This window comes from Dicentrarchus labrax, unplaced genomic scaffold (assembly GCF_905237075.1).
Source record: "Dicentrarchus labrax unplaced genomic scaffold, dlabrax2021, whole genome shotgun sequence".
Classification (NCBI taxonomy): domain Eukaryota; kingdom Metazoa; phylum Chordata; class Actinopteri; family Moronidae; genus Dicentrarchus; species Dicentrarchus labrax.
This window is the reverse complement of record NW_026136724.1, coordinates 8088729-8101622: the sequence shown is the minus strand read 5'-3', so window position 1 is coordinate 8101622 and position 12894 is coordinate 8088729. Positions and strand designations below refer to the sequence as shown.

The following is a 12894-nucleotide window of genomic DNA, read 5'->3' as shown; positions in this document are numbered from 1 at the left end:
AGATGCTAATATAACATCTGACTGACAGGAATATTTGCAGCCTTTGAAAAGTAACTAAAGCGCATTGATGCAGACATATAAGATGCCATTTTCAACATGCTTTCTGCATTATTTGCTGTTCGTAATTTTACACATTTTCTGTACGTGTGAGGTGCTCGTCTCAGTGTCTGACCTCCACCCATCGCGCTGCAGGTAGCTGAAAGCGCCGTCGATGAGGCTGGCGGTGAACTGTCCACCGGCGATGAAGAGGGTGTTAACTGTCACCAGCTGCCCCCTGAGGTGGGGCGGAGAGGCCTCAGCGATGTATACTGGCACAGTCATAGAGGCAATACCTACACAGCGGGGGGAGAGAGAGGGGGAGAGGTGGTGGTTAGAGGGAGGTTCAACTAAGCAAGGCGACTGGCGTGCAGAGATGGTGCCTTGTGCAGCAGATGTTATGAATCCATTAGGGCAGGTTTACAGCTAAATCATGACCAAGATCCATAGAACCAAGGCAGGTTTTTTAAGGTAACCAAAGTAAGCGACTAGCTGGTGAACGTACAGGAGTTGGTGCTTCAGGAGTTGGTGGAGACCAAGAGAGATAAAAAAATATCGGAATAAATATGGTAAATATTGGAGTGGATTTACTGTACCAGGTGGCCAGAAACGTCTGTTGGGAACTAACTGCTTGTCAGCACATTTGCCTTTACAAAGTCAATATGGGTCAGTGAAATGTTTACAGCTTCTTCCGATAGCCCCAAGTGGCCCATTATTGCTCCTTCTACCCCAACTACAATACAATATAATTGCTAATATTACCTCACCACAAAATGGTCACAATTTTCTCTCAATTATGGCAATTTCATAGTTGTTTGACAAACAACACTTTACTATTTTTAGGATTTTTATGACTATTTGTGCTTTTCTTTTGATGATTTGATACTCACACATTGTAATATTCTTATCAGATGTGATCAAGTTTTTTGAAGAAAATAAAATTTTAAATTAATTTAAACTTTAAAATCACAAAACCAGTGTGTAACAAAGTGACTGAGTTTTACCTCATTATTACCAATTACAATTATTTCACTATTAAAAACAAAACCAATCCATCTAAAAATTACTTATTTAAAATAGCTTTGACCTTTGACCCTGACATCAACAACAGCAACAATGTCGTCATGTAGGTGAACCCAAGAGACACAAACAAATACTATCTCACTAAGGGGCTCTGCATTACTCTGATCTGGAAACATCCATTCTCTCTCTCTCCACACACACACACACACACACACACACACACAACAACACACCCATACAGTGACATGCACGCTGCTGTACTCACATACACACAGAACAAACATTGGGTGTTTGTCCTGGATGTATCTGACGATGTGCCATGAGGCCGCAGCTTTCTGCAGCTGGCTCCTGATAAGCTCTATTAATAGTCTGCCACTGCTTTCTATACACCCCTCTACTCCCCTCTACTCCCCCGCCTTCCCTACTGCCACCACCCTGCTCCCGACGGCCGCCATGACTACGTGGCTACCTGTTGCTATGGCAACCACTTGCTGGAAAACCAGCCACGCTGTCTCCGAGCGGGCACCACACTGTGGAAGCTCTGGGGAAGAGAAATCGATAACCAAGAGCAAGGAGGATTTTTTGGTTTTGTTTTTGTTTTTTACCTCCACAGAGAATGGGCCACTCTGGGCAATCACCATAATCAACGTTTCAAAGCGCTGTTACTTTGCTTGAAGGAGTGCACAACATCACAACACAGTTTATGGGAAAAGTTAGCAGTTATGGTGTGTTCAGGTCTCAGCCTGGTCTACTGTTGGGTGTTGAATGATCAGAGAGGGAGGCACTCGCAGACTCTGACCAGTTCTCCTGCCTGCTGTTACACCCAGAGATATCAATCTTGTCTCTGATATTTTGATTGAAATTGATTTGACCATGCAAGCATACCCTAAGGATTTGGAGGCAAGTCTTTATCTTAGTTAGGGCTTAAAAAAGAATTATCATCTGATGGCGGAAATCCGAGATCCACATCACCGTGAAATCTAATCAACTGCTCTTTGGCATGAAGCCTGTCTGCTCAGGCCAATTTAATGGGAATCCATTCATAAGCTTTAAAGATATGCTGCTGAAAGATAGACACAAGAAAAATCTAACCCTATGACGTACTGTAGGTCACAGTAGAATTAGACATGGTATGTAGCATCTGTGATACCAGCCACGAGTTTGTAAGTACAATCTGACCTTTTTGGAAACATCTTGTGGTCAGTGTATAGAAGAACTGCTTATTAAGAGACTTCCACGTTGGTCTCTGGTCACTGGACTTTAGAAACGTAAGTAGAACACTCTACTGCTGATAAGAAAGCATCCTTGTACTTTATACTGTAGACATGTATATGTCTATAAATACCTGTCATACATGTCACATTCAAGACTTGTTCCAATTTTAAGCTACATTCTGTGGAACAAGGGTGGACTAGATCAGTGTTTCAAATGATAGGGTTTGCAGTATTCAGTATTTTTGTTGTTGTCAACAAATCCCATGAAAAACACTTCTTATCTTCAACTTTTTTCCCAAGTTTCTCAGGCTTTCAAACACAAGCCTATTGGTTCCTTTTTATTATTGAAAGAAAGGCTAACAATCATGTTCTTTCATTTTTAAAAATGCTCAGTCATTTTCTAACAACAGCTTGGCACTGTGCTTTTCAGCAAATGTTAGACAAACAGGAATATAGTAAGTTTGTTGGGTACTATTTTCAGTGGCAAAATTCACATTAGTGGGTATTTACCACTATAGATCCAGTATTTCACTGGCTTGTTTAGGGATTGTTGCGGGCTCATTTCACGGCAGCTTTTCTAAAAAAATTGTGAAGCATGTTACATTGATTTTAGACAAAGTCAAAATTGCAATAGTGCACTGTTTTTTTGTATAATTCATAAAAAATGGATGGCAACTTGTTCCAGGGGTAATAACATTGCTAGTAGTTTGGTGACGTACGGCTCAACATTTTGCACAGGGGACTGGTATGATTGGTGAAGCTACAGTGTTTGGTCAAATTTGTGGAAAAGTGATAGTGATTGGACGAAATTGCAAGGTCACGCAGAATTCACAGGGATTGGTTCCTGGAGGGACTGATTTACAGCAGCAGTACTTTATGCGGGATTAACTCAAAACTGTGATGTGTTTAATAGTTTGTGGTCCACAATGGAGATCTTTGGGACAGAGGAATAAGATATGTCAGTTTTTGGCTTCACACAACACACTACAATACTTATTAGCAAGTTCAATTCATTGTTGGTTTGGGAATTTTTATGGTATTTTGTTGACAAGAAAAACATCTCACCAGACTTATCCTTAAAGTGCAGCTGCTCTGGTTTAAAACAGTATTATCATAGATGTATCTTAAGTAGCACCATCTATCTCTATAATCTGGTTGCCTTAAAAACAAATACCTTGAAACTAAATAACTATGCAAATATGTGTGAAGTAAACAATATGCTATAGCTTGAACTTGAAGACTGATTATTAAACTTGCATAGCAGTGTAAGAAAAACAGTCCTTAGCACAGGGCTTTCAACCACATCTTCAATGGCCTTCAGTAGATGGAGCTTGCTTAGTTGTTCTGGAGCTGGTACAGTTGTTATAATGCTGTTATAATGCAACCTTCATATAGAATTTCAGTCACATGCTAACAGGTGGTCATTGACCAGGAGACAGTGGCTGGCCTGAGAAAGATCATGCAAACCATTCAACATCAGACACCAAACACCACCATTAAACAAAGACAGGGGTTACAATACCCCCCTCCACCAAATACAACCTCCTTTTATCACATTACCGGAATTCCATACTTGGATCAGCTGTACCATCTCCTTGGCAACAAAGGAAACCCCATTCAGTGATGAAGAATTTTTGTCAAACAAGAATATATTCTATACTGTATTTTGTTTGAAAACAGGTATGTTACAGAATGTTCAGAATATCAAGTTTGAATGTGATTCAACAGGTGGACAGAGCAGCATGCCAATCTACAGAGCAGTTCATAAGCAAAGACAGCAACACCAAAAGCCATGAAATTTAGCTCCTTTCTATATGACAGCTACATTTTTAACGTGTGCTTGAGCTGTACGTTTGTGTACTCAACATTATGCAGAGGCACACACACAGACAGACACATGCACAGACTTAACACAAACAAATCCTACAGATCCGCATCCGCTGTAATGCCACTATCCGTATTCGTCTAACACAGTCAGACCTTCCTCTTCTTGCTAGTTTCCCTGAGTGTTCTGCTGTTTTATCTTAGCCATATGTAACACCAGCTTGTCTCCGTCCAAGCCACGCCTGCTGCCACACACAGCCCATATGCCTAGGAGTGAGATACTACAGCTGATGTTGATGTATTTACTGAGTAATGGATCATTTCCATTTCACATCGTGCTGCAGGTGGTGAAGGGGGAAAATATCTGACGAGCCCATTAAAGCTAATACCATTACAGGCCAGTAAAAAGGTCAAATACTTTACAGGTTGGCTTCAGTTTATTGACTGTGTGAAATTAAGTGTTTTTTCGGCTGTGAATCTCTTGAGTCCTGTCTCACACAGGCGTTTAAAATGTAGAATTTATTCATTTTTAAGTTGCAAACTTCCCTTAAATGTTATGTCAACTTCCTTCCAATGTTACATAATTTAACAAGTTACAAATTTCTGTATTTTTCACCTTTACTGAAACAGTATCATGCTATACAACTAGTGACACATTTATTACATAAAATGGATAGTGTGCCAATCGCCAACCAAACATCTAGCTAGGTTAGCCGGATGCTGGCCCTGGAACCAGATCTTTATGCAGTTAGCAAACATTGGCTAACTAGGGAGCTAATGTGTCTGTTTACTTGTGGTGAAAATTGTTTATGTAAAATTGAAGTTTATTTGGAAAGGTTTAAGAGACTCGCCGCGATAAACAATGTTTAGCCAGAGTCAGGTTTCCCAAATCTCTACAACAAATGTGCGAGTGTAAAATTAGCATGATCCATGAGCTACAGTTGCTAATTCAGGTGGCTACTTCCAGTGTACTCTCACTGAGAAGTGTTTAAAATGATTTATGTAAAACAGACAAAAGGACTACTAGATAGCGAGAGTGTAGAAATATAAACTAGACGTTATTTGAGTCGCTTTTGTCCTCTATCAGTATCATTACATAGAGGACATATCGAGTCATTGTGATTCAAGAGAAGCCATCTGAAGTACTGAAAATCCTCTGAAGTTCTCCACTGGAACTAAAACAGTGCTGAAAACAAGCAAAATTATTTGAACCAAAGGCCAGATTTCTTCTCTCGCTTGTATGCGAATCCTTTACAAACACAGTCGCAGTGTGTTCCCTCTCTCGTTAATGAGCTCTCCTTTCAGCACCGGGGACAGCTCCCAGCATTCCCTTCTCCGTGCATACACACACAGGCACACAAACACACACCCTCTAAAGTCATCGTCTGGTCAGGCCCAGCCTCAAAGCAGCGCAGCACACTTAAACAAAGGATCTGTCTGGTCTTGTGAAGGCAGCCTCTGGGCACGTAGTACAAAGGTTGGGACTGACTCACTGGATCGGAGTACGAGGGAGACGCTTCAGTAGACCCTCCATCACTGTGGTGTAGTAGAGACAGACAGGACATTTTCTGGCACTAAGTAGCTGGTTGTGATGGAGGAAGGTAATTAGAAGCTAATGGAGGATGCTTGAAATTGCAGTGAGGAAAAGAGAAAACTCTAAATTCAGTGGTAAAATGCAGGAGAGGTTGTCCCCTTCCTTAATTAAATACAGTAACATTGGATTTTGTCAATACAGATGTGTTTGTTTAAAAGGTAAAGAAAGGTTGAGTAACCATGTGACTCAAAACTGCAAGACTTCATGTTCTCATAAAACCAGTTTAGAAATAAATAAATAACTCAAAGTGCGCGAATATCGAGCCAAAAGCAACTCATTTCCTGAACACTTGACATTTTAGTGACGTGATTTCCACATTACAACAATAATATGTGCATAAACAAACTCCTCATTAAGTCTACACTTAGCGTCCGCCTAGTTAGGAGGAAAAATGTGACTTAATTATATAAACCAAGCAATTAATTATCAAGCCTCCAGGTGATAATTAAATGTTATCACAATGTAATTAACGGCACTATTTTATGTGGCCCCTTCATCTACTGTTTCCAAGGACAAAGCAATTCCACATTTCCAATTGCGAGATAATTTAGCCAGAAAACATGATTATGTACTCACTGTGAGGGTGACTGTGTGCTTTTGTTTGTGGATTTGTGTGTCTATGGGTGAGGCAATGGATTATAACCAACTATGGGTGAAGGAATCAGAGCAGATTTCTTTTAAGAAAAACATTTCATGGTTCTTTTTGACCCTTTAAATCTAACTGTCGCAACGCAGAGAGCACACAAAAAATCCATTATTTTTCAGGGAGACTCTTGAGGTACTGCTAAGAACTGCAAGGCAAAGGTCACATGCAGCCGTGCTAGTTTGTCTACTACCGTGAAAATGTGGTAAAACTCTTTACAGAAATATGAAAGCATAGTTTCTCTATCCTATTATCTCTGACAGCTCAGTGCCTTATCACTGTAGTGTACATTTTCAAATGTAAAGACGATGAGAGCAACGAAGAGAAATGACAAAAGTAAATAAGGACTCCAAAATATGATACCATACCATTCATTCAAACATAACTTAGATTTTAAAAATAGCACAGATGCATTAGGGTAATGCAAGTTACTTTACAACTTCTGTATTATCACAGAAACTTTCCTTCAAATTATTTCATGTGCAAGTCTGCCACCCAGCAAAAGACTCCCACCAACCCCATCCAGAATGTCTGGCTGGAGAAATAGCAAATAATGTGATTATTTGCTTTAGTGATAATAAAGTAAATTACATTTTTGTGATAAAACATTGAGTTTTGCACTTCAAAGACTTTTAGTTTAAATGGGGCTATAATCAATATTGGCTCACATGTCTAGTTGTATGTGAAAGAAGTTGCTCATAGTGATGAAATCACAGAATTACCATCCGACTCCACAGTTTCCCTCAGCCTCTCTCCCTCCTCCATCCCCCTCTCTCTGTCCCCCTCTCTCCCTCGTTTGGCCTCTAAAAATCAATTGTATGCTACCAGCCCAGCACCAAACAGCAAACATACAAGTTAGAGACTTGCTAGTGAACACAGTGCAGCATTTTGCAGCTAAAGAGCTAAATATTTCCCAGAGGAGTCCGAAAACAGAGCTAAAAACAGAAAACAGAGAAACAGAGCTAAATCGAGTTTTAAGAAAGAAACTACAAATCGGAATGTTTCTCCCTATCTGCTGAACGTGTAGAAAAGCAACTGTTTTCCCCGACTGGTAAGTCAAAAAGGCTGATATATTGACAGATATACGCTTGCCATATCTTAAAAAGTGATCATATGTAAATTATTTCATGTATAAATTAAAGAAAAAAAACTGAAATTGATCTATTGCTACTTTTTTTTTTTTTTTTAATCCACAGCCAGTGTGTCACGGCTCAGGAAAAACAGAATTGGATCAAAATGCAAGCTGGCACAGGCAGCAGGATGAATTCAGTGATTTAATATAAGAATTAAGCTTACAGGCAGGTGCAGGCAGGTAGACATGTAGGTAAACAGATGTAGCTCCAGGCAAAGCAAAAAGCAAAAAAAACAACAACAAGGCAACACAGGGACAAAACAACCAGGACACAGAAACAAGGGAACACAAAGCCTAAACACACAGGTGAGGGGAAGGATCACCAGAGACAGGGGGGAAATAATCAGCGTGGGGCAGACAATCAAAACTGGAGGAAAAACAGGAATAAAGACAGGAAGAGGAGTGGAATTACAAACTAAAACAGGTAATAACTAAAGTAAACCCAAAACCATGACACAGTGCGATCTACAGGAAAAAAACATTGGCATTATAGCTCAGGCAGCAGTTAACATGCTAGCAGATTGACTATGCTTACATTACACATCACATATCACACGTCCAACATAGCTAACAAGAGTAGGTTTCTCCACCGAGATTGACACGTCTTATACTTATAATATTCAGAGCAGCAAGAAAACCTCTTAATTTGATTGAAAGTCATGTAATAAATCCTTGACCATCCCAACAGTCTGGTTCAATACTGTCTGTTCGCCTAGACTAACAACTGCTCCTATCACACAACAGTCCATGTGCGCAGGCAAAGGTCAGATCAACAATAACCGAGGGAGCGAGCAGACGAACCAGAGGCTTCTGGGTAGAAATAAAGGGAGGCAGGGATTGGTGGCATATGGCCTTTGCTGGTTTGACAAACAGCTCTGATGACCTTTTTGGCGAGTTGAGTTCAGAAATGCAAAGTAACTGGTTTTCCCTGAGAACCGGCGGTCATGTTAATGTGAGTGTGCAGGTGACAGCCACGGCCGGAATAATTGCATGCAATGAAAAATCTTGCCTTATTAGCGTCTCCGGCGGCTAATTGTGATGCCAGAATGTGTTTCATTATCTATCACGGCTGGCTCGAGCATGCTTGTGTAATGAAGATGACTGTATGGGAAAAGACTGTGATGGTAGAAGGGGAGGGGATACTTATAATGAAACAGCCACTTATAATGTAACAGCTGAAATGACTCGGGTGATTAGTTTCTTCCCCACATTAGCAATCCGAGCTTGTGTGTGTAAATGATAGTGCGAAGCTGCAGCATTTTCAATCCTCATTTCACATCTTTTCTCGTTTAGGAAAGGCAATATCATTTCCTCACCTCCCCTTTCTTTGTCGGTGGTTCTAACCAAACACTAGAGTGGCATTACCACCATGATTCGTTGTGTTGATATCCTAGTAGTACTTTTTATGGGCTGGTATTTCAAATTGAAACTGGCGCGGATGGGTGCCCACGTCCACGTAAAAACTAGTCGTAGATGACTGTCCATTAGAAGGTAATGACTGCTCATTTCTACCAGCAACAGGTATGCAAATATTCTAATGGATTGCACAACAAGAATACATAATCAAAAGAGCACCATCATTTCATAAATGGATAAAAGCAACAAAATGCAGCTGTTTTACCTTGAAACAACAGCCTCAAAATCATTTTGATGATACACTGATGTGTAATAGGGAGAGCAGTGCCTCTTTCGTTTCCATTTGGCGCAATGAACACCTGTTCTTGCTCTATAATTTGGGTTGCCAGATACCATTTCCCACACGAAGTTAATCTCGGACTGGCTTTTAGTTGTTGGTGAAATAAAAAGGTTGGAAGATAGACACTGAACTGGCCTTCTTGCTGTTGGACTAGTAGGTAATATTAGCTGGCTTGTTGTGTCTTGTGTCGCTGCATTTGCTTGATTTTTGGCTATGATAGAAAGCTAGTTTTTGAGTAATGTAATACGCTTACAGCTGTTCATATTTACGACAATGGTATACACTCTTAAACTGGGGGAACCAAATTGCAACAAATACCAATTCTTGCATAATATTGTATTAAAGCAGCATTTGGGGCATTTGTTATTTACATGAATTGTGCAACGGACAATTATTTTAATGAGTCTATAAAGTTTAAAAAACTTGTTTTGTCCGACCAATAGTACAAAACCATTATATTCAATCAACAATGGTATAAAACAGAGAAAAACAGCAAATCTTTACGTTTTCAGGATACAGTAAATGTTTTGCATTACATAGTTGCCTTCAAGAAATAACCTAATCAATTATCAAAATTGTTGTCCCACCACCATTTTTGGCTTCTATTTTATGTACAGGTGGTTCGACCAGCTCCTATATCTTAATAGCATGCCTTCCTGAGACTTTTTGTGCTCTATCAATGGCCATGTTTTTCAAACTCTTAGTCTCTAGTTTGTAACACTGGCCGTCTGTTTTAAATGTGTCCTTTCCAAGCCCATGATAACGTTGTTGACATCATCAAGGTCATTCTTTAGCATACTTTAGAAAGCTCCTCCGGAGCCGCAGATGTAGACCGAAGAGGTTTCATTCAGGTGCTTTATGTGCACATTCAAAATATGTCTAAAAACAAGTGGATATAAAGAATAGAAAGAGGACATGATGGCTGGGGTTCAAGGAGTAGGCACAATTAATATTTATAGAATGGATCATTTTCTGTTCACATTTTTGTATTCCAATTTTGGAAAATTGGTATAATTACCCAGAACCATCTATATAATTTACTACGTTAACTTTTCAAAATAACACATTGTATTTATTTTCATCATTAAAAAGCGGCTGCAGTTTGCTGTCATTACCCAGACCATTTCTCTGAATCAAGCTTGTTTTTGTAAAATTACCTGTAATTGCCCTAATTTATTGCACAGAGAAAACAAGTCCATTGAATTACAGTACAGGAAAAATAAGAGAAAAGAGAGCAGCCTTTGCTTACGAACTGTTTGCACACAGGGTTTTCGACCCTTCACAGGCCTTGTCAAGCCGACGAACAGCATTTGCCACAGACATGTAGTTACCCAAGCTGTATAACCCATCACAGGAAACATGAAGCTTTAATTTAGTTTCAGCAAAGTTGAGTCAAAGAGTCTTTTCATATCAGCCCTTCCTGTCAATCACCTGATCCACCACAAGGAAAAATGGGAGTCCCTAAAAATAAAAACAAACTTTACTGTCACGGCCAGGCTTTGCTGACTTTTTATCCCTTGTACAGGCAAAAGGAAACTTCACTCTGTATCGAACGTGCATTGAAAAATAATTATGGGAAATGCAAATTTGATTATTTCCCTTTAAATCTCCTGCTCTTCCCAGCCATTCATCCAGCAGTGATCATACCTTCCTACCTGGTTGAAATGTATGTATCTAAGAAGCATTAGAAACGGTACTAAAAGGGTACACACATCAATAACATGGGGGTCTTATTTTGTAGGGGGAGAAAACACAGAAGCTTTCACTTTGGTCAGGGGTGTTTATCAAAGAGTTAAGCTTCCTCTCCTATCCCACTGGTCGACTGAGGAGAGATAATGGTCTGCAATTCCTCCACATATCCCTGAGGAAAGCGCTTACTACTCTCCAAGGAGGCGGCGTGGCGAGTGCCATCAACGTGGCGCTCAGCCTAGAAAGCCAGTTTTAACAGCCCTTTCCACAGAGTATGTGACTCATGAGTAACAGCAGCCACTATAAATAATTTGGGGTACATTGAATTCTGATCAAAAGGCGCATCGCATGTAAAAGCATGCAGAGAGCGGAGGGATGAACAGGGAGAGAGCGGAGGGATGATTCAAAAAGAGGAGAAAGCAGAGAGTGAAACACATTCATGTAGGGAAGGAAGTAGTAGAAAGGGAATGTGCAAAGGTATGTTTGATGGGAAGGAAGCGGAGATGAGACCAGCCAATCAGATAAATGTAACCCTGACATCAAAAGTGACCTTACTGACACTAAAAGTCTTGTAGGTTCATCTCGGCTTCCTTTTTCACAGGCTGTGATCGATTCCTGGCTCTTATTCGGGATTAGTTTTCCCCTATCCCTTAATGGTACCCAGCTAAATCTAATAATAATTTTAATGATGGTAAGAATAAAGACAGCACGCTGTCTAACAGCCAGTGGCGTGCAGCCTGAGCAGGCAGAGGGCCATGCTGTGTAATTAGAAGCTGTGAGTAATTGCAAATATGAGGCCTGAGGCAGAGAGAAGAGAGACAGTGACAAGCCAAAAGAATACAGTGTGTGTGTGTGTGTGTGTGTGTGCGTGTGTGGGATGGGGCAGGGGGGTTACTATTGACCTTAAGATGCACTTAAACTGATTCTGGCCTCTGCACTTTTCTGAAGGAGAGCATGTTAATCTTAAGGTACAAATCAATAAAGTATCACATTATCATTAGTGCTGCCAGTGGGGTGAGATAGTTTCACTGCTTTCTAATTACCAGCTACTGTATCTTTACCTCAGTGACAGTCCTAATGTAATGTAATGTGGAAAGTATTTTAATAATGTCATCCAAAACTAATGCAAATGCTTTACCCAGTTGTTTTTCTTAATTTGCTTTCACAAAAATAAAATGTAACCCTAATCTTTGGATGCAATTTAGGCTAAAACTGTATAAAAACAGTTTGATAACTGACAGGAGGCTGAACACATGTCTTACCGAGCCCCACTCCGACGATGAGCCTCCCCGCCAGGAGAGCCTCCTTGCCAGGGGCGGTGCTCAGCACGATCCCCCCGACGGTGAAGAAGAAGCTGGCCAGCAGTATGCACACCCTGCGCCCGAAGAGCCCGTTGAGGAAGCCGCCCAGCAGGGCAGACAGGGCTGCCGCGGCCACAGTACTTGATATGAGCACCTCCTGCCACAGGGCGCTCAGGTCCAGCTCCCTCTTCAGCAGGAGCATCGCCCCGGAGATCACCCCGGTGTCGTAGCCGAACAGGAACCCCCCGAGGGCGGAGAAGGCGGCCAGGACGTAGACGAAGCCGGGCGTGACATCCTGCTGGAACTGCTTGCGGGCAGCCCTCTCCAGGTCACCGGTGGAAGAGGAGGGTGCTGCCGGGGCGCCGGCGGCGGTGGAAGTCGCGGCGGAGGCGCCCTGGCTGCTGATGCTGGCGCTGGACGGAGCCTTGATGAGACTCCGCTCTCCCCCGTCGTTCACTTTCTTCCACCGCTCGCCCATCAGGTTGCTCATACTACGGAGATTGTAGTCATGGTCGACCTGCTTTCGCGACATATGGGAAACACAACACGGGACAGGGCTGCTGAGTTGTTTTTGATGCTTCGGAGAAAAAGAAAAGAAAAGAAAACCACACTCATCCACTTAACTAATTGACCCCCCTCCTCCCTCAGTTTGGAGTTAGTGCCGCGCTGTGTATCCAAAAACCACTCCCAAATATAACGCAGGCTGCCGAGTAAAGTTGTTCTCCAGCCTTGTGTGTATCAG

At 41.4% G+C, this 12894-nt stretch overlaps 1 protein-coding gene across 1 annotated transcript in view; it reads right to left on the bottom strand.

Annotated features, from left to right (window-relative positions):
• LOC127358623 (proton myo-inositol cotransporter-like) overlaps positions 1 to 12877 on the bottom strand; it is a 64708-nt gene extending 51831 nt beyond the window's left edge. The window contains exons 1-2 of the mRNA XM_051391864.1: positions 12114 to 12877; positions 173 to 332 (exon numbers count right to left, since the gene is read on the bottom strand). Of these exons, the coding sequence (XP_051247824.1) occupies positions 173 to 332; positions 12114 to 12684 (731 nt within the window). The 5' untranslated portion in view covers positions 12685 to 12877. The remainder of the gene's footprint in view (positions 1 to 172; positions 333 to 12113) is intronic.
• Between the last annotated feature and the right edge of the window lie 17 nt (positions 12878 to 12894).